A 23,140-nucleotide genomic window follows, 5' to 3' on the forward strand; every position below is an offset into this window, starting at 1 on the left:
GAGCCACTGAGTTGGTTCTTTACCTCGAGCAGACGGCGCATCATGGCAAGCTGACTGTTCCATCGGGTCGAACAGTACTGAATAAGCCGGAGTGGCTGCTTACCGGACTCTAACTGTTGTTTTAATTTATGGCTTGCAACAGTACTTTGCCTAGAAGAAAAATTAGGAAACAAAAACTAGCAGCGTTGCGAGAAGGCGTGGAGCAAATATACTTTTATAAGCCATAGTTCGGCGATACCTTGAGTTCAACATTTCAAAACTTAGAACCCTAATCTTACTTTTACTTCTGTTGTGGGCATACTTACTTGAAATGCGTGACAATATTTGAGCAAGTATCCAAAAGCGTACGAAAAGGGAACGTGCTCTTTACCACATCACTTATGGCCAAATTAAGTGTGTGCGCTACACAGGGAACATGGCGGATATTTAACTTTCGTACCGCAGCTACCATATTTGCAGCGTTATCTGTAGTAATTGCTGACACTTTACCAGACAGCTGCCAAGAATTGATGATGTCTGACAAGCGGCTAGCGATATGCTCCGCGGTATAACTTCCTTCCAGAATTTCCGTTGCCAGACATGCGGACATCAGTGCATTTGACGCCTCTGATATAAAATGGGCAGTCACAGTTATGTACGGGTCTTGTCTATTAGATGTCCAACAGTCCGTCGTTAAAGCGACATGTTCTGCTACTGCCAGTTCTATGTTCTGCTTACTGCGTTCTTCGTCATATATTTCGCCTAGAATTCCCTAAGAAAAAATAAATATAACGTAGGTATCGATCACAGAAATAGCTGGCAATTAATTGTAAAGCTGTACAATAAATAGTGCAATATGAGTTCATTTTCCACCTACCTCAGACAGAGTTCGGCGACATGGTAGTTCATACTTCGGATTTAAATCGTTAACAAACTTCCTGAAGCCTTCATCCCGGACAATGTCGAGCGGTTGCATATCTATAGAAACAAACATAGCCAAACTCCGATTCAACCTCTTATGCTCTTCACTGCCTGGGGCGTACACCTCGCTACTTTGCTCAGTTGTTGGTTCCAAACACTGCTTATGACTCCTCTTTAAATGATCAAATAAATTAGATGTGCCGCCTCCCGTTGAAAAAACTACGCGCACATAATTTGCACTTGGCAGATTTCTTCCGATCGCCTTCTGCATCGAAAAAAAAGTCCAAACAACTGATGGTTTTCGTGGCATTAGCTACAGTGAAGTTAACGGTGCCAGAAAGTTCACCCGTCACACGCAGCAACTGACAGCAAGGAGTATTTTGTCCGAATGAGCAGAGCACGTTCGCTCCGTTTCCTCCGCCACCCTCCGTATACCTCCGCAGTAGTACCGGAGAATACCGGTAGAGCGCTTCACTTGCTACTACCGATTCAATCACTCGGAGGACTGCCTCCTCTCCCAGCATTAGTCCAACTCACGTCTGGCTGGATTCCTCTCTGCACTCCTTGTAAGCAAAGAAGTTCTTGTAAGTAGTCTCGATGACACCGATATCTCGATCCTCAAAGACGGCAGTGCGATGTGATCATTATTCTTTGTTCGCAGGATTTTGTCATGTTGGTTTACTTGTAACCGAAACTGAATTACAGTTGGCTATCATGTACAAGAGATAAAAAACATATGTAGAATTATTTTGTGATAGTATAACCTCCAAATTCGGTATTCTTCCTTGATCTGTAAAAACTTATGAAATTGGGCGAGTCATGTACTTCTATGGTCGTAGTGAGCAGACAGAGAGATAGAGACAAAATTGACAGACTCATGTGTATGATAAGTTAAAAATGGCTTGTATGTTTCGTAACTGTACGATTTCGAATCTGAGACACTTTGTTGGTTCGAAGAACTTGTATTTTTTTTCATTGCGTGGGTTTGCTAAAGATGTAGACTTGCCTAAGCCTGGCGAAGGACGTGCTTTCCGTCGAATTGTTCATTATCCAGAAGAGTACACAGTAAAACCCTTGAATGTGACTAATCTGGCGGGCAGGGATCCTATTAGCGGTAAGTAGGAAGAGTTAATTGTGGTTTTTGGCGGCGTCGTCGTCGTCGTCAGTCCATAGACGGGCTTGATGCAGCTTCCATGCCACCACCCTATCCTGTGCTAACCTTTTCATTTCTACGTAACTGTTGCATCCTACATCTGTTGTAATCTACTTGTCATATTTGATGCCTTGGTCTATTCCTACCGTTCTCACCACCTACACTTCCCTCAAAAACTGTCTGAACAAAAAAAAAAAAAATCAACTTCAGAAAGTATGGTCACATTATACCTATAATTTTGTAGGTTGATATGTGGCAAATTGAAGATGGGTTGTTCTGTCGACATCTCGTTTAGTCTATGAATACGAGACTGTAGCGGAATATCGAATGTAATGAATTTAAATATGGCTATGCATCTTTGGCAGTGGTTTAGAAGGAATTTTCAAGTCCCTCATTTGTATCATGGTTTTGTACCAATACCTCCCTCAGTTGATCAGTGGTAGGGTCTCGGCCTCCTCTGGATTGCAAGACTCTATAGAGGCAATCAGATTTTTGAAGGAACATGTCTTGTGAAGCAATTGACGGCCAAGTATATTTAGAGGGCAAGATCTTACCAGTGGCGGAATCATTCAGATATCTGGGCTCAATGATTTAAAACGATGGAGAAATGACAGAAGAGGGCTCAGTCTGTGTGGAACAAATGTAGAGTCAGCAACGTGATGAGAGAATACTATCCAATTTCATCTCACAGTTTTTAGTGAACAGTGTTAACATTTTAAAGATGTTTCTTTATAGCTCTCTAAATTCTGAACACTCAACATCTTTGTTAACTGCACACACTGGTCACCCACAACCAGTCCATCAAGAAGTGCATCCAGTCCTCATTGTGGTCATGAATATTTTGGTTAATTTTCTTATTGGTGGACTGTGTTGTGGTTTTTAAATCTTCCCTAATTTCATCTGGCTCAGCTTTTCAAACCAACATATTCTGGTCATGAATGCTCCTGTCTGTTCTTTGAAACATGAATCCATTCTGTGTCAAGAACTTGTATACTGGGATTTTAAACGAGTTATGTAAGACTAAAAAAAAAAGAACGTTTCTAGCAAAAGAAGTGGTATTAGTGTAGATTGTATTGTCTCTTGTTCTGTTTCAGGACGAGTTATAGCAAAGGGAATTGGTGGTGGAATCAAACATAAATATCACTGGATAGATTGGAATAGAGTGGGGCCCAAAGATGGTACTGCATTGGTCGAGAGAGTCTTCCACATCATTGTGGATGGCTGTCGAACAGCTCACGTCGCTCTCGTGGGAAGTGGTGACCGGCTCAGGTACATCCTTGCAACAGAGAATATGAAGGTTGGAGACCTCATCACGACTTCGAGTGATATTCCTCGGATTCCAGGTAGATTATATATGTCTTGTAGAAAGATGTCTGTAGTTTGTGTTACATGTAGATGTTAGATCCCTTAAAAGAACAATAATCATCATCTCAACTAGTGTGTTTGCTGGTGAGATCTAGTGTTTACAGTGCACTACGTTTTCTGGTATAGGCTAGAACAACTTTTTTACTTTCGATGACCTGTTTGTCTCATCCCTGGGTTTGACAGTATGCAATGCTAGTAATTCCATTCTTTGTGCAGTCAGTCTGTTATGAATGGTGTGAAAATGTCGCTCATAGGGTTGGTTTGTGCATGAATTTCAGTGGGCTTGACAGACTGATATATAATACAGTCCAACCTCTCTTCTGCGGGCATCATCGGTTCCGTGGGAAAACATCCGTTATGAGAGGTGTCCACTAAAACAAGGTTGTAAAAATGAATTGAATGTGCTAACGGCAAAGGACATCCACCTTGAATGTAAGCATACATCTTTATTTTGATTATTCTAAATAATTTCTAACTAAATATTTGCCTGGGAGATATTGGAAGTGATTTTACAGCCTTTCCAATCATTATGGCTTCGGGAAATAGTCATTCAGCTGGGTGTGTATAGGCCTGTTTAGCACTTTTTTCTTTACTGCAATATTCTCCTAAAGGGAATAATGACCCAGCGTGACACACAAACTCTTTATTCAATTAACCTCAACTTTCAGATTATTTGAGATTTCTCGGGCCTTTTCTTGTAACATTAGTCTACTTGCTCACAGTTTCTTTGCTCAAACACATTTGAACCACTCATGTACCACAATGTTCACTTCATAGGTAATAAATTTCATATTAATCCATATTGAAGAGCAATATAGTGTAAAACAAAAGCTAAAGGTTTGCACCTATTCAATACCGTTTGTTGTAACCTTAAAAATGTTACATACAGTATATTTGTTGAAACTGCCACACTCATTCTGATATACATTTCAGTAAAATAGGTTTCTTCTTCGTGTTGTCAAAATGTCGCTTTTGATTTAAAGAGTTTATCTCCTTTTGTAGATCAGCAGTAGAGTGTTGGCCTCTAGATCACGGGTTCAAACCCAGCAGAAGTAGTCTTAATTTTTGAAGGTTGTAAAAAAAAAAGTCAGTTTGGTACTATGTTGTACAGTGTCCGCATGTCAAAGATCTATGGTGACACATTTGGTATTTACCTGACAAAATTAACTAGAACTCGAGCACAGATAACCCGATATTTTAGTTATTTATTTCAACCCTTGCCAACTGGAGACTGCCCCTTAGGACAAAAAAAAAAAAGGATGGATTTTTAAAGTAATTGTGAGTTGATAAGCTAATGGGTAGTAATCATATTTGACAAATAATGTTGTATTCCATCTGTTAGAGTGAAACAGAACATCAAAATTGATACACAGGCAGCCTAAATGGTGCAAAATTATGCTTGCATGTGGCAGCTTGATTACAATGAGGACCATGGTGAACACTCATATGCAACCATTTTGCTACAGGGAAACCGTTTATATTTTTCAGTTCCCTCCTAAGGGTAGTTACAAAGCTAATATGTAGTTTTGTTTCATTACATCCAATTACAAAAAAAACTGTTTTAAAATTCACGAAGTCCAAATACTGAAATTAATACATCTCTTTACATGAATTATACTATTATTACTGTGTTAAAGCTGGTAATTTAGGCATAATTAAATCATTAAAATCTTATAAAACAACTGAAATTAAAAATTATGAACAAAGTATCCTATAATTTTTTTTCTTGCTTTATATTGCAATGACACTTGGGGTAAGAAATATGTTGTATGAGCCACTTATCCCTAAAGATAAAGTACTTTTGCCCCCACTCCATATTAAGTTTGGGGTTATGAATCAATTTAGTACCGGCCTTGGCAGCGAACCCAATGTAATTCCATATTTAACCCTTTCCGCTACAATGACGGGTACAGCCATTAAGAGTTCCACATTCATTAACATGCAATGACAGGTACAACTGTCACCATGTACTCAAGTTGGAAATACGTTTGTCTGACTATCGATTTTTTTCGATTATGATGTTGTACTTTAGAATTATGTTCCTAGATAGTGCTAGCGTGTTTACATGTCATTGTTATCATCCGAAGGCCATTTTGTCAATGTTTATTTTGCTTCTAAAATTGGTCATCTTGTTCATGAAATAAATGCTACCACGAGCAAGATATCGTGTAAACATCACGAGGAGGAAGAGGAAATATTTCTGCAATTTCTTTTTGATTGTGGTGAAGAAGATAACTCAGAATTATCCGATAGTAGTTTTAGCAGTGATAGTGCGTCTGAAAACTGTGAATCCACTCGTGAAAGTGATAGTGAGGATGAAGATAATTTCGTTCATAACCTCACCACTTCGAACAATTGGAACTGGAGTTTGGCCAGTAATGTTCTGAAAGGCAATGCGTGTGCAGTTGTTGGGGAGCTAAATACTATAGTCAGTAGGCATCCGGCTGATAATGCTACAGAATATGACGTGAGTCAGTCCCTTACTGACACATTTTGGAAGGGAATGTGCAAGGAAACCAATGCCTATTCAAATAAAATTATGGAAGATGTCACCCTGATTACGCCACTAGAAGAGGTCCATCTCAAGGTAGCACACTGAGACTACAGGGAAGGCACTGGGGTAATTTCCTGAAAAAATTGATCCTACTGCAAGTAAATCAGCTCCATCAAGGAGATGTAAAGTCTGTTTTGAGCGTGGAATCCAGAAGGAATCTTGCTTCAAGTGCAATAAATGCAAAGTTGCCCTCCACGTGGATGGATGTTTCAAGGTGTACCATACCTTAAAAGACTTCAGTTAATTGTAGTAAGTTAAACTCTAACCCAAAATGTTGTCAGTTTGATGCAGTGTGCTTTTGTAACCATTTTAGCATCCATAACATAAAATGTAGGAAAAAATAATCGCATTCCAACGTACATTTTTCAAGGAACATATTTGCATGGCAATGGGTTAAAACTGAATGTTCCAAAAGAAAAGTGAAGCAAAAATTAAAGCTGGTGTATTTGATAGACCAGAGATACGCATTGTAACGAGGGATCCTAATTTTCAGTCAATGACTGAAACAGAAAATTCTGCATGGCATTCATTTAAAAGCTTGACAGAAAACTTCTGGGTAACAGAAAATCTGAAAATGACAAGGAAATTGCTGAGTAAATGTTAGCTAACTTCAAATCTCTAGGTTGTAACATGCATGTGAAACTTCATTTTCTACACAACCATATTGACCATTTCCCCAAAAATCTTGGCGCGGTAAGAGAGGAGCAGAGTGAAAAATTTCATTAAGATATTAAAACAATGGAAATAAGATACCAGGCCAAGTGAAATGAAGCCATGTGAGCGGTTTATTGCTGGTGCTTAAAGAGGAGTACATCTCAAAGTCACAACAGGCCATCAAAACGGCGCAACATTTCAACCGAGGACTGGTTTGAGGTCCACTCGGTCTACATTAAGGAGCTATCTGACATTGAGATGGCAGTCTCGATCTAGATGGACAAGAATGACGGGGGGGGGGGTACTTGATGTGCTGACCATGCAAAACCTTGTGATTTGCAGGCCTTCAGGCTAAGCAGCAGTTGCATGGTAGGCCATGGCACAATGGTACGTCAGGGCTGTTGTGCCATGGGATGGTTTGTTTTTTATTGGTCATTGTTAAACTGGGAAACACTTTTAAAGGAGTTTGTTTGCATTAAATTCAAAATACATGCACAAGGTTACACACAGAACTGAATTAAAATAAAATACACTGGAACTTGGATAATTCGAAGCTGAGGAGACCAGAGAAAAATTTGATATTATTGAAGAATCAGAATTGTCAAGAAAATTGAACGAACTATATTCCTTAACAGGGTATGAAAACTTAGATGAAATATATTCTGTACAAAATTTACTTCACAAATTAATTTACTGTCCTTTTTTTTTAAAATCTCTTCAGAAATTCACAGATTTTAACGTGTTTCCTGTATTTCAGTCCTTCAGTCACAGTGTACGATTCTAACTAATTTAATGATTGAAAAATAGAATCACGTACATTATAGTGACTTTTAAAAGATCGCCTGACTTCTCGAATGTGTGGCACTCAGGAGAACCGTCCTCTTCATTGGTTTTTGTTCATGATTTCAGAGAGAATGACTGCATCAGTCACCTCACCACATACTGCCACACACACAGAGTCCTTGTATGAGATGGCTGCATCCAGAATTAGGCTTAGGCTCTCTCAGCTGTTGATAGCTGGCACAGAGTCAGCTCCTCTCAATGTTGCACACACAAAACAAGAACAAACTGACAAAACACAGTGCAGTTCACATCACAATAAGGAACTGTGCACTTGCTGGTCCATAGTACAGTGTAAAAAATCATGGATAATTCAAATTTTATTTTGATTATATCAAAGTTTTTGTGTATGCATTTCTGAAAATGTATTGTAGGCCTATAACTGTAGTTTGCAGGTGGATTAGTGTTCTGTTTGCAGGAACAGGGAAGACGATGTTGAAATGTGCTCATTGTCCTCTTTAGTCTAGGTTGAGTCATTTCTCTTGCCAATTTGTTCGTCACTATTGCCTCCTTGTACACATATGGCATGTGAACTCCTCATTTCAGAATGTCTTGGCTGTTTCTTTGAAGGCAGTCAAAATATTTCATCCCGAAGTATTTGACAAGCAGAGTGGTCGAATTAGTAAGCTTCTTATGTTCTGTTGCCAATTTCTTGTTTAATGTTATTGTCTGAGGAAAAATAGTTACCCAAATATTTAAAGTTGTTGACACATTCTATTTCACTTCCAGCTCTCATTAACCCTTACAGAATACTCATCTCAGATCAATCAAGTTTTAAATTCCTCTCATCAAACCATAACCACAGAACATGATCTGGTTCCTCTTTACACTGCAGTACAACCGCTAGGGTATGATGCGCAAAGGTATCACCCAAATATCACTATAAAATTTGTCACAAATGGAACATAATAATTGCTTTTACACATATCAAGTGAAAAATCCCTGGCAAATTAAGAAATACCGTCGTTATTTGAGAAATTTGAAAACATACTTAAGGCTTGTAGACAGGACTGGTCTATGTCGTACTACGCTGCTGGTGCCGTCTTTTGTTATTTTCTTCAGGTCCAGGGCTAGCACCGTGAAATGGGAGGGCTATGTCTGTGGATTCTCATTATCTTTGTCCATTCGCTGCTGGTGCCGTCTTTTGTTACTTTCTTCAGGTCCAGGGCTAGCACCGTGGAATGGGAGTGCTATGTCTGTAGATTCTCATTATCTTTGGCCAGTACAAACAGCAAAATGGAGGTCAAAAGAAAAATAGCATGATCCCTGGACCAATAAATATTTTTTATTTCTGTTCGAAAGAAAGTAGCTCGATCCCTGGACCAATAAATCACTAGTCCACTGAATGTTTCTTATGTACATTGGCCATACCATTTTGTCGCCTATTAAATATAGCATATCGCGATACAATTCATGAAATGATGTCATTGACAAGTGAAGAATGAAACGAAAGCAAAGAACTTCAGTGAACACAGATATCACACGCGGAATTGTTCAAAGTGTAAGACTAAAGACATACGTGTGTCACTATGAGCGCAACACCAAATGTACTTGCAAAGTTGGTAAGTACGTATTAATATTTTCCAAAAAACATATTTCTTAATTTGCCAAGGATTTTTCACTTGATATGTGTAAAAGTAATTATTATGTTCCATTTGTGACAAATTTTATAGTGATATTTAGGTGATACCAATGCGCACTATACCCCAACCGCTATTTTCCACTTTCTGCTGCTAAGTCATGAAATTCCTTCTCTCCCTCCCAACGTGGCTTCCTTTAACAATTTTAAAGTGGACTGCCAAAGGTACTGCTTGCTTGATTCATCAAACTGAGTTGTGGAATAATCAAGGTATGAATGTATCCGTGAATGGTCAATTATTGTTGTACTTAGAATTAATTTCAGAGCTGTTGTAGTGATTAAATTGTATTTGGATTGTAATGAACTAGTATTAGGTGTGGTTTTAGAGTTATGAAAATGGTCACACTTGTTCTACTTATAATTATGTATTAGGATTGGTTTCATAGTTCATGTCTTTCTGACTATTATTATTTTTATTAATATTTATATTATTATCATCTATGAGAAATCTTGGAAAGAAGACAGGAGAACAATGGTTCCATGAAATTCAGCAAAATCTCATAGCATTTAGACTCGAGATAGCAGAACAAAAATAACACCATTCTTAACACTCTTCAATTTTCAGCAGAAATGGCACAGAAGAGGAGCTATAGCAATTTCAGACTAATTGAGAAAAGTTACGATTGGAACAAATGAAAAAGTACTGGGCAGATCACAAGAACCAAACACTACAACCTTCAAAGAGAAAGTGAATGTGGAACGACTCATGTGATCCAATGTGGCCAATAAAGTTAACAGTAATTATTACTACTACTGTCACATTGTGTTGTTGAATTTTGTAGAATTTCTATGAAATTATGAAACAGTGTTTGAGCCCTAACTTTACCACCAATAAAGACTATATCTCTTGTAAACTGTTTCAGAATTCCTAATCATCACCAAGCCAGCTGTCTTAGTTCTGCTGATGATCAGTCCCATTCTTTTAAATTCTTCTTGTCAAAAGTGTAGTTTGGCTTTTACCTCTGCTTCTGTTTTCCCCCATCATTGGCAAACAGTCATTTGTTGTTTAGTCCTCCCTTTCAACTGCTTTGCGTCCCTCATTGATTATAATAATGAAGACCATTGTTGACAGACAGCTTTAATCGGATCGCCCTCCCTGGATTTGCTCACTTCTCTTGGTTTCTGTAGTTGTCTTTTGGCTCTTCCTTGTGTCTTAAGCATTTACAGACTCTGTATCATTTTGTCACTGTTTATCAGGGTCTATAAAACAATAATGACAACGAAACTACTGTTTACTGCACTTGAGGTCGAATTTGCTACTTCACACAGTTTTTATTTGTTATTTGCACACTTGGCAGAACATTCAGCACTCCAACGTGTCAAACTGCTGCTGTTCATTAGGGCTTTGCACAGCGCGGGGTTGTTCCCTGAGCAGTTCACTTCACAACTTGATTCTCACGCTGTGCTGAACTCAGTCTGACTCGCTCATCAACGACTGTTGACCATCTCACACTGCTTACGACTGACTCAGAACTGGTTCCCATTCAGCAGTTTCCACCATTCTCCATTGTTAGCCAGCTTCCAGCAGCTGCCTTATCACAAGCTTCTTCAACATTGCAGCCTTCACTGTCACAATGTCTGGCTCCTTGGCTGTATGGTCAGAGGGTCCCAGGTTCTAATTCCTGGCTGGGTTAAATAGTTAATTCCCTGGCTCAGGGACTGGGTGTTTGTAATGTCCTCAACATCCCTGCAACTCATACACCACACAAAATTATTGTTATTTTCACAATACTGAGGATATGTGTTATGTTTGTCTACAGTAAGGCCTAATGAAGGGGATGCTTATCCCCTGGGAGCGCTCCAGATGGGAACTGTGGTCAACTGTGTCGAGAGGTATGCTGGTAAGGGAGCACATTACGCCCAGTCAGCTGGCACGTACTGTACCATCATACGTCGAGTTGGAGAGCGGATCATTATCCAGTTGCCTTCTAAGCACGAAGTTTCTTTGTCTCAGGAGTGCATGGCAGTCGTGGGTAAGTCGATGTGTGTTCATTTCCTGTTGTACCTGTCATTGACGGGACAATCACTTAGCATGTGCATCAACATTTGAGCATTCTGTTGCTTATCAGTTGTAAAAGTCTTTCAGAAATGTGTATTTGTCCAATTTTTCAGATATTCGACACTAAATATATGTAGTGAAGTTTAATATAATCAGACATATTGTGCGTGTTCGGTTCTTTTTGTGTTCAGACCTTCCTCTCTGCTCACTCATAATCCCAAAATTCTGGTATTAAAATATTCAGGAAGTACAGACAGATGTACAAAACATTTAAAATATTGTTGGGATTGTCTTTTTTATACTGACAAGGGCAGGAGAGGGGAAGAAGCAGCAGGGCCTAGGCAGCTGGACACAATGACCACACAAAAATGTTAAATTTTGAAGGTATTTTTTTAACGATCTTTCCTTTTCTTCCTTTTAATGTTTCAATATTCAAAATATTCAAAACAACAACAACAACAACAAAAATAACAATTTAGAAAGGGATATTAACAAATTATGAGCTTTAGAGCTCAATCATTTTACAAACATTACAATTATTTGGCATAACGTGTACTTCGGCTTAAACAGTAATAAGAAAATAGAGCTTCCAGTATCAACTGTTCCCTTGGGAGTGTTGTCCGACCTTCAGCTTTGTTATACAATGGCTACACGGGCCTAGAGTTTTCATCCAGGTATCTTTACATTAAAAGCTTATCAGCTTTGCACCACCTGACACTTGCTGCCCTTGATTCTCAGGGTAGTAACACACAACTTATGGATCAGATGGGTCCAGAAAAGCCAGGAGCCAAAGCTCATTCCAGACAGCCAAGAAAGAGAGAGAGAGAACAAAGTTTAATAGAAAGGCCAAGAACAAAAATAGAATGAGGTGCCGAACCTGCTTAAGCAATCCCATGACATGACTTGCCATAAAACCTAATAGGACAGAAGGCCTGGTGACATAGAAGATAAACCATATACTACTGTACATTGGTGACTAAGATGGGTAAGAAATTAACAGCCGAAAATTTGAAGAAAAAGAAAAATTAGGGAAGCTTAGTCACCAAAGAGCAAAGTGAACCAGAGAAATGAGGATCCTCGCTCGTACATCCTTAAGATATTACATGCAGACAGTTGCCTAGAAACCTACATGTTACAAACTAACTGAATTTAAGAAAGCCTACTTTTAAAATCAAGGTAAACTTTCCACCTTTTCTCTAATTCTCCGTTCCAATATCCTTTTAATTATCATGACAACATGGGTCATGGACGGTGATACCTTGGTAGTGACTGCACAACTTCTTAACTCCTTTCTTGAATATTGGTATTATAACCCTCTTTGCCAATCCTCGCACACTCTCTCTTTATACACACGTGCGTAGTCTATTGTTCCACTCGAGTCCTGCTCATTCTGCAGCCTTAATCATTTCTATGGCTACTCTATGTATTACCACAGCCTTTTCATTTTCATTCCCATAGCGACGCAAATTTTTAAAAATAATAAACAAATGAATAAAAAGATAATAAATAAAAATATAATATGTTTTTTTTTTTGTCCCTTCTTTTCTTTTTTTTACTTCCTCTACTCATCACCATTGTTTTGCTCTTTTTTTTTTTTTTCCATGTTGATTCTCAATCCCCATTGTTCAATCCTTCTGTTCAATACATTCAGCTGTTGTACCTCCTCATCTTCTCCCCAGATCACATCATCCATATCCATCATTCCACTAACTCTTTCCCCTCTATAATCTTCCCTTGCTACCTATTATTTTTATTATTAAACAGGAAAAAAGCAACTTTTGTAAACTTATGTTTGTGTTTTATTAATTTCGTACTTCTGGGCTAGCCACAAATGTTATTACAGAAGCATTCGTCCGCATTTACATATGTTTGAAAATGCCCGTGACAATTAACGGTCCCTCCGAGTGTGAAGTGGAGACTGTGATTCCTTTTCTAAATGCAAAAGACTTGAAAGCCGTTGAAATTCATCAGTGGATTAGTGAATTGTTTGGAGAATATGCCATGAGTGAAGGAATGGTAAGAAAGTGGGTTTGAGCATTTAAAGAAGGCCGTCCGTACTCGTGCCCACAACAAGAAGTGTAGTAGGCAACCATCTGTCATTACTGAACATTTGGTGCAGCAAGTTGATGCAAAGGTTCGAGAAAATGGTCGCTTAACGATTTCGTCGTTAAGTTACGAGTTGCCAGAAATTTCAGGGAGTGTTCTTTGTGAAATTATGGCAGGACGTTTAAATTATCAGAAGTTGTGGTCACTCTGAGTACCAAGGATACTGACAGAGGTGCAAAAAACCAAGCGCATAGGCTTTGACTTTCCTTGCGCACTACAGTAATGAACTTGATGCATTCCTAAACCAAATTATCACCAGTGACAAAATATGGGTGACTTATGTTACGTCAGAATCAAAACAGCAATCCATGGAATGGAGACACTCAACATCATCCAAGAAAGTGTCCGACTCGTTGGCTGAATGGTCAGTGTACTAGCCTTCGGTTCAGAGGGTCCCGGATTCGATTCCCGGCCGGGTCGGGGATTTTAACCTTCATTGGTTAATTCCAGTGGCTCGGGGGCTGGTTGTTTGTGCTGTCCCCAACATCCCTGGAACTTACACACCACATATAACACTATCCTCCACCGCAATAACACGCAGTTACCTACACATGGCAGATGCCGCCCACCCTCATCGGAGGGTCTGCCTTACAAGGGTTGCACTTGGCTAGAAATAGCAACACGAAATTATTATTATTATTATTATTATTATTATTATTATTATTATTATTATTATCCAAGAAAGTGAAGTGCGAGCAAATGATTTCAGGTCACAAACTCATGTTCACAGTGTTTCTGGATAGGCAGGATGTGTTGTTTGTGGATTTTTTGCACCGGGGTGCCATAATAAATGCTGTTACAAGGATATTGTCCAGAGAGAGGAGGTAACTAATACTAAAGAAGTATTAAAATTTACCTATGATAACAATGACATTTACAGTAAGATACAAAAGTTGAAAACTAGAAAAGCGGCTGGAATTGATAAGATTTCTGGGGATATACTAAAAGCAATGGGTTGGGATATAGTACCATATCTGAAGTACCTATTTGATTATTGTTTGCATGAATGAGCTATACCAAATGAATGGGAAGTTGCTATAGTAGCCCATGTGTATAAAGGAAAGGGTGAAAGACATAAAGATGAAAATTACAGGCCAGTAAATTTGACATGCATTGCATGTAAGCTTTGGGAAAGCATTCTTTCTGATTATATTAGACATGTTTGCAAAATTAATAACTGGTTTGACAGAAGGCAGTTTTGGTTTAGGAAAGGTTGTTCCACTGAAGCTCAACTTGTAGGATTCCAGTAAAATACAGCAGATATCCTGGATTCAGGAGGTCAAATGGACTGTATTGCGATTGACCTATCTAAGGCATTTGATAGGGTAGATCATGGGAGACTACTGGCAAAAATTGAGTGCAATTGGACTAGACAAAAGAGTGACTGAAAGGGTTGCTATATTTCTAGAAAAGAGAACTCAGAGAATTTGAGTAGGTGAAGCTTTATCAGACCCTGTATTAATTAAGAGGGGAATTCCTCAAGGCAGTATTATTGAACCTTTACTTTTTCTTATAGCAATTACCCGCGGCTTCGCTTGTGTGGATTTCGTTATTTGATCAAAGTAATCATTCCTCAGCATTGTACTGAGACATTATCTGAAAATTCCTAAAGTATAAAAACTCACCCAAAAATTGAATTTTATTTACCCCAGAAATTCTTTGTAAACCATGTTTATGGTATCTTCCTACCCGGTAAGTTGTTCCCCCCTCCCCAAAAGTGCATGTTTATTTTTAAAAGAGATTCGAAATACCAGTTTCACGTTTTTAACATCTTTTAGCTTTTGTGATAGAAGTGTCCTCATACAAAGAATTCAACTAATTTTTCAATTCATTCACCCCCTTAAGTGGATTTTCCGAAGACAAAAGAACGCGTATTCCTTTACTTTGAAAGAAGATTCCAAATACAAATGTTCATACCTCTAACATCTTCAGTTTTTGAGGTATATGTATCCTCACAAAAAGAATTCAACTCCTTTTTCACCCCAGCCCGTTAAGTTGATCCTCCCCCCCCCCCCCCCCCTCTGAAAAGATGCGTGTTTTTTTTATTTTAAAAGGAGATTCCAAATACAAATTTTCACATGTGTAACCTTAAGTTTTTGAGATCAAAATTTCTCCATAAAAAGAATTACATTTTTTCACTTCCTTTCACCCTTCCGCATTAAGTGAATTTTCCGAAAACCAAAAATACTTGTTTCTTATTTATAAAGGAGCTTCTAAATGCCAATTATCACGACTGTAACATCTTCTGTTTTGATATACTAGTACATGTATCCTCATAAAATGGAATCAAACTCCTTTTTCACCGCCTCCACTCCCACCCCCAAGTTGATTTCTGCCAAAAAAAATGTTCTTTTTTTCTTTTTTCAAGGAGATTCCAAATACTAATTTTCACGTCTGTAACATCGTTAGTTTTTGAGATATAAGTATCCTTATACAAAGAATTCAACTAATTTTTCAATTAATTCACCCCCCCCACCCCACCCCAAAGTGGATTTTCCAAAGACAAAAGATTACTTACTTCTTTACTTTGAAAGCAAATTCCAAATACAAATTTTCATGTCTGTAACATGTTCAGTTTTTGAGATATAAGTATACTGGTGAATAGAATTCAACTCCTTTGTCACTCCACCCCCGCCCTGCCCCAGGGGCTCTGAACTTTGGAGCGTGGGTTGGCGACCACGGGGCCCTTAGCTGAGTCCTGGCATTGCTTCCACTTACTTGTGCCAGGCTCCTCACGTTCATCTATCCTATCCGACCTCCCTTGGTCAACTCTTGTTCTTTTCCGACCCCGACGCTATTAGGTTTGCGAGGGCTAGGGAGTCTTTCATTTTCACGCCCTTCGTGGCCCTTGTCTTCCTTTGGCCGATATCTTCATCTTTTGAAGTGTCGGATCCCTTCCATTTTTCCTCTCTGATTAGTGTTATATAGAGGATGGTTGCCCAGTTGTACTTCCTCTTAAAACGATAATCACCACCACCACTCCACCCCCGCCCTCCCAAAAAATGCGTATTTCTTTATTTTGAAAGGAGATTCCAAATACCAATTATCACGACTGTAACATCTTCAGTTTTTGTGATATATATATCCACCAGGTAAGACACCTGCTGTGGGATGAGCAAATACCCATGAAAACAAAAATGACATTGTACAAGTCCTATTATACACCAATTCTTACATACAGTCTCACCGAGCTCGATAGCTGCAGTCGCTTAAGTGCGGCCAGTATCCAGTATTCGAGAGATAGTAGGTTCGAACCCCACTGTCGGCAGCCCTGAAAATGGTTTTCCGTGGTTTCCCATTTTCACACCAGGCAAATGCTGGGGTTGTACCTTAATTAAGGCCACGGCCGCTTCCTTCCCACTCCCAGCCCTTTCCCGTCCCATCATCGCCATAAGACCTCTCTGTGTCGGTGCGACGTAAAGCAATTAGCAAAAAAAAAAAAAACCATACAGTCTCGAAACCACAACACTGACCAATAGAGATAATTCCAAACTTCAGGCAGCTGAAATGAAATTCCTACGCACTATGATTCAGAAAACCAGGAAAGACAAGATTAGGAATGAGAAAATTAGAGAAGAAGTAGGAATAGATGATTCTCTCCTCAATAAGATTCAGATATCAAGACTGAAGTGGTTTGATCACATGAAGAGGATGCCAGTAAACAGAACTTCAAGGAAGGAATTTGACAGAAAGGTAGAAGGAAGACGACCCGTGGAAAGGCCACAAAGGAAATGGATAGATTTAGTTAAGAACGATGTACTGCTGAGAGGTCATGATTGGGACAAGTTGATGGAGGAAGAATGGTACAAGGACAGGATGAGATGGAGGAGGCTTGTATACCACACCTGGGAAACTGGAGATGGTTTAGGCTGGTGATGATGATGAAGACATATTCATATCCGTTTTCATCCCCCCCACCTACCAAGTTGATTTCCCCAGCAAATGTGTGTTTCTTTATTTTTCAAGGAGATTCCAAATACCACTTTTCACATTTGTAACATCTTTAGATTTCTTGGTGTATATATATACACATACACACACACATTCTCATACAAATAAACCAACTAATTTTTCTATTCTTTCAACCCCCCGTTAAGGGTTTTGTTCGAAAAGCAAAGAATGCATGTTTCCTTATATTTAAATGAGATTCTAAATACCAATTTTCACTTCTGCAACATGTTAAGTTTTTGAGATATACTGTAGATACGCTAATTTTAAATTTTCACCCCCTTTTTCAGTTCCCCTTAAGTGGATTTTCCAAAAAAAAATATTTATGTTTCTTTACTTTTACAGGAAATTCCAAACACCAGTTTTCAAATCTGTAATGTGTTATGTGTCTGAGATAATTTGCAGATATAGTCTTCTTAAAAATTCACTCCGTTTGTCACTCCTGTTCACTCCCTATTCATCGGATTATCCAAAAAGTACAAAAATACGTGTTTCTTTATTTTCAAAGGAGATTCCAAATTTCAATTTTCATGCCTGTAACATCTTCACTGTTTGAGATATAAGTCTCCTCATAAAAGGTGTTCAATCCTCTTTCCCCTTTTTTTCACCCCCCTTAATGGGATTTTCCAAAAACAAAAAATACGTGTTTCTTTATTTTTAAAGGAGATTCCAAATACCAATTTTTATGTTTGTAAACTTAAAAGTTTTTGAGATATAGATATCCTCATTTTAAAAAATTAACCCCCCTTTTCACCCCCTTAGCGATGGAATATCCCAAAATCCTCCCTTAGCGAGCACCTACATGTTAATATGAATGTATCCCCAAAATTTCATTTCTTTCTGTCAAGTAGTTTTGGCTCGGTGATGATGAATCAGTCAGTAGGACAAGTTATTTTACATATATAGATATGTGTAAAGAAGTGGAATCAGAGATAAGACTGTTTGCAGATGATGTTATTCTGTACAGAGTACTAGATTGTGAGCAATTGCAAAATGACCTCGATAATGTTGTGAGATGGGCAGCAGGCAATGGTATGATGATAAACAGGGTTAAAAGTCTGGTTGTGAGTTTCACAAATAGGAAAAGTCCTCTCAGTTTTGATTACTGCGTTGATGGGGTGAAAGTTCCTTTTGGGGATCATTGTAAGTATCTGGGTGTTAATATACGGAAAGATCTTCATGAGGGTGATCACATAAATATGATTATTAATAAAGGATACAGATCTCTGCACATGGTTATGAGGGTATTTAGGGGTTGTAGTAAGGATGTAAGCATTGGGAGTACGGGAATGATATGGTGATGACATTCATTGATATTGAAAAGTCATATGACAGTGTCCCTAGGACGAAAGTTTGGGACAGTCTGGTGCAAAAAGGAATTGGACAGGGATTAATAAAATTGATCATGGCATTGTATAAGGAATGTTGTAGTTGCGTGCAAACACAAGTTGGCAGGACAAGTTGGTTCAAAATAACTAGTGGACTGAGACAGGGAAGTGTTCTATCACCAATCCTGTTTACAATAGTAATGGATGACATCATGAGAACAGCAAAAGCAGCATATGGAGGAAGAGAAATGAACATGATGTTATTTGCAGATGATATTGTGATTTGGGGAGTAGACGACAGGAAGGTTCAAGAACAGTTGAATGTGGTGAATGGGAAGTTTGAAGAATGTGGATTGAAAATAAGTGTAGAAAAGAGTAAAACTCTTGTTATGACTAGAGGGGAGAAAGAAGGGAAAGGTCAGATTAGACTTGCAGACAAGCCCCTGGAAGTAGTGGAAACGTTTAAATACCTGGGGAGTGAATTAATGGAGAATGCTCGACTGGATGCTGAGATTAGTAAAAGGATTCAAGCTGGAAGTTGTTTCTATCATAGTGTAAGAAATATGTTATGGGACAAAGATGTGCCAATGGAAGCAAAGGATACTATGTACAAGATGTATTACGTACCCATAACAACTTACGGAGCAGAAACTTGGACAATGACAAAGAAGGATGAGAGTCGAATACAGGCAGCCGAAATGAAATTCTTGAGGAGTATGATACAGAAGAGTAGAAGAGACAAAATAAGGAATGAGAAAATCCGGGAAGAAATTGGAGTGGAAAAAATGAATGATAGAATAGAGAAGTGCCGACTAAGATGGTTTGGGCACATAAAGCGAATGAGCGACGAAAGAATGCCAAAAAAGGTGATGGAAATGCAAATCCAAGGAAGGAGAGGCCGTGGACGACCACGATTGAGATGGAAGGATACCATCCAACGCAGCATTATAGAAAGAAACCTGGACTGGGACACAGTGTTGGAGGAGGAGTGGTGGAAAGACCGAAGCAAGTGGAGAGGAACCATATTTGCCCCTACCCGGCTACAGCTGGATAAAGGGAAATGATGATGATGAGTAAGGATGTAAAGGAGAGTACATATAAGTCTCTGGTAAGACCCCAACTAGAGTATGGTTCCAGTGTATGAGACCCTCACCAGAATTACTTGATTCATGAACTGGAAAAATCCAAAGAAAAGCAGCTCGATTTGTTCTGGGTGATTTCCAACAAAAGAGTAGCGTTACAAAAATGTCAGTAAGCAATTAGGTTCTTAGTTCTAGCCTAAAACGACAAATGCCGTTCTCCCTCATGTGGGACCAAACGCCAAATGCTGTGTGCACTCTATTGACTGTCCTTCAGTGCACTCTTCAACAGGTTAATGTGTGAAGTGTGTGACAAGAAGGAAAATGCTCCATCTTCTCTCACTAACTTTGTCCGTCCTGTTAAATCTTCGTTTTGTTGTTGCCATCATGCGACTTACTGATCACCTTATATGTTCCTTTCCAGTAGTGTGTTTGTTGTTATTGATTGATAAATGGAGCCTTTGTTAAAGAAGCTTGTGTGTGTTAAAATATGATGTGAACAGTGTGTGCATTTTTTCAGGTCGACTTTCAAACGTACAACACAACAAGATTCCTATTGGCAGTGCTACAAGGAATCGCGAGCTGGGGAACAGACCGAGATCTGGACTGTGGCATCGTAAAGATGGACGTCATGGCCGTAAAATCAAACCATTACCTCCCATACGTGTGATAGACAAACCTCCACCACCCAAACCATCGATAGTGAGACTTAGTATGGCTTTGTAAATGTTTTAGAAAGACAATAAAATACTAATTTAGTGAAACTGGTGACTTAGTGATTTGGACGAGATTAGTTCCTCTCTGTCAGAAGTGTTCACTAATTTTCTTGGTGCATCCGGGAGATAGTAGGTTCGAATCCCACTATCGGCAGCCCTGAAGATGGTTTTCGTGGTTTCCCATTTTCACACCAGGCAAATGCTGGGGCTGTACCTTAATTAAGGCCATGGCCGCTTCCTTCCAACTCCTAGGCCTTTCCTATCCCATCGTCGCCATAAGACCTATCTGTGTCGGTGCGACGTAAAGCCCCTAGCAAAAAAAATTTTCTTGGTACCGGGCGGTTAGAGGCGCGCGGCTGTGAGCTTGCATCCGGAAGATAGGGGGTTCAAATCCCACTGCCGGCAGCCCTGAAAATGGTTTACCGTGGTTTCCCATTTTCTCACCAGGCAAATGCTGTGGCTGTACCTTAATTAAGGCCACAGCTGCTTCCTTCCAACTCCTAGGCCTTTCCTATCCCATTGTCGCCATAAGGCCTATCTGTGTCGGTGTGACATAAAGCCACCAGCAAAAAAAGAATTTCTTGGCTAAACAGCTGCAGTGTACAAAGGTCAAAACATTTTCACTTCAATTCTTTTCCATCTCTTTGTTGTTGCATCACGGGTGTGCACTGGTTGTGCCAAGGGTTTTAACTCGCCTAGCTGGGGGGGCTGGGTGTCTGTGTTCATTTATGTACAACACATAACAAAAACACGCAGTAGTGAATACATAGGATTGACTTCCAACTCTAGAAACACTTAACCTAAGTCCATATTAGTGCCGAATACAGGTAATTGAGAGAAGGCTGGAAAGAAAACAGTGGCATATGAATATTTAGAGGACCAAGACAGGAATCATGATTATTATATTTCCCTCAAATATTTATGGAAATATTACAGTAGTAGAGTGTGTACATAAAAATTGTAGAAAATCTTATTTTCAGTCTTTAACATCCTGGTAACGTTACAAGCTATAATAATGCAGATATTCATGAATGGGGATATGTCTCATCATGTTTCAGGCATGGTAGAACAATATTAATTCATAAAGGTGGAGATACAGACAATGTCCAGATCTGGCGACCTACAGTATAACGATATACTTCATATTACGGAGAACTGTTGAAAAAGTGATAGTTAAAATGCTTGGGAATAATGTTGTAATCGGAATGGTTTTTTATCTTGCCCAGGAACTTTTATTAATTAATCTATTTTAGACGGTGCATGAAAGACTCAAAACTTACAAGGAAGGATTGCTGCATTGTATTCCTAGACATCTCTAAAGTGTTTGATAATGTATCCCATGAGCTTATAGAACAAACTCTAAGCAATATTCCTGTTTCACCGAAACTTAGAATGCTAATTATTAATCTCCTTAACTGAGCTGGATAGCTGCAGTCGCTTAAGTGCAGCCAGTATCCAGTAATCGGGAGATAGTGGGTTCGAGCCCCACTGTCGGCAGGCCTGAAGATGGTTTTCCGTGGTTTCCCATTTTCACACCAGGCAAATGCCGGGGCTGTACCTTAATTAAGGCCACGGCTGCTTCCTTCCACTTCCTAGGCCTTTCCTCTCCCGTCGTCGCCAAAAGACATATCTGTGTCGGTGCGACGTAAAACAAAATAGCAAAAAAAAAAAAATTAAAAAAACAATAATAATCTCCTTAAATAAAATTTAACCAGCATAAAAATTAATGGAATAACTAGAACAAGGCAAATCCCTATCAAGAAAAGCATAGCTCAAGGCGCTCCCCTCTCCCATATACTATTCACTTTAGCAGTCGATCATGTTCTGAGAGAACCAAGTGAAAGAGAAATAGCCGAGGAATAAACTTAATACCGGGTATGGAACAGTTTTACCCCATTGATAATATAAATTAATACCAATACATTTTATAAATGTTACTCCAGCAACGAGAACAAGTCTATTGACCATAATGACAATCATCAACTGCAGAAAATATTCAATACTGTTATGAAGTTTTAATGACAATTATACAAGTTAAGCAACAGGAATCAACACATCTAGCCAGATCTCAAAAGTTTTTTATTTTATTCTTATTTTTAAACAATTTTAAAAGATGTTCACCAGATGAGTTTCGGCAATAAAATGTTAGAGTGAAGAAGATTTTAGACAAAAGGTGTTAGCTTAAGACATAGTTTTATTGTTGTGTGACTTTTAAAATGTTATAAGATTATCAATTAGTTTTATAGGAGCAATCTTGAACCAAAAGAATTATTTTATGATCTGATACAATCTTAGATTAATGATATTTTGGCTGATGATGCTCACGAAAAGGAGCGAAATATGTACCATATAAACATCATAATAAATATGTAAGTTTGTACTATATTTTTATTGTATTGAAAAGGTGGCAATTGGCAAAACTAAAGGAATTGTATCACAAGTAGATCTTCAATACGGACAAGGAAAATGAAGTTTATAACCTGCAACAGAAAGGTTATGGCGACTGTCTTTTGGGATTCGCAAGGGATAATCATCGACTATGTGGAAAAGGGTAAAACTATTACAGGTGCATATTATTCATCGTTATTGGACCATTTGAAAACCAAGCTGCAAGAAAAACGCCCGTGATTGGCCCACAAGAAAGTCCTTTTCCATCACGACAACGCACCAGCACACACCTCAGCAGTTGTGGTCGCAAAATTAATGGAAATAGGATTCCAACTCGTTTCACATACCCCTTGTTCTCCATACTTGGCTCCCTTGGACTATTATTTCTTCCCCAGTTTGAAGAAATGGCTGGTGGGACAAAGATTTTATTCAAACGAGGAGGTGATTGCAAACACTAATGGATATTTTGTA

The 23,140-nt window shown here is 38.8% G+C and overlaps 1 protein-coding gene across 1 annotated transcript; it reads left to right on the forward strand.

The window, feature by feature from the left end:
• Nucleotides 1–1,567: 1,567 nt before the first annotated feature.
• On the forward strand, nucleotides 1,568–20,329 carry mRpL2 (mitochondrial ribosomal protein L2). The gene is made up of 4 exons (XM_067138462.2): nucleotides 1,568–2,014; nucleotides 3,148–3,396; nucleotides 10,866–11,078; nucleotides 20,086–20,329. Exons 1-4 carry the CDS (start codon nucleotides 1,798–1,800, stop codon nucleotides 20,289–20,291), a joined length of 885 nt encoding a protein of 294 aa, XP_066994563.2. The 5' UTR covers nucleotides 1,568–1,797; the 3' UTR covers nucleotides 20,292–20,329.
• Nucleotides 20,330–23,140: the final 2,811 nt, after the last annotated feature.

This window comes from Anabrus simplex, chromosome 1 (genome assembly GCF_040414725.1).
Source record: "Anabrus simplex isolate iqAnaSimp1 chromosome 1, ASM4041472v1, whole genome shotgun sequence".
Taxonomy (NCBI): domain Eukaryota; kingdom Metazoa; phylum Arthropoda; class Insecta; order Orthoptera; family Tettigoniidae; genus Anabrus; species Anabrus simplex.

Coding starts and splice junctions, on each gene's coding strand:
- mRpL2 (XM_067138462.2), top strand. CDS start 1,798: ATGGCTTGTATGTTTCGTAACTGTACGATTTCGAATCTGAGACACTTT. Junction 2,015..3,147: donor GGGCAGGGATCCTATTAGCG/GTAAGTAGGAAG, acceptor GTTCTGTTTCAG/GACGAGTTATAGCAAAGGGA. Junction 3,397..10,865: donor TGATATTCCTCGGATTCCAG/GTAGATTATATA, acceptor GTTTGTCTACAG/TAAGGCCTAATGAAGGGGAT.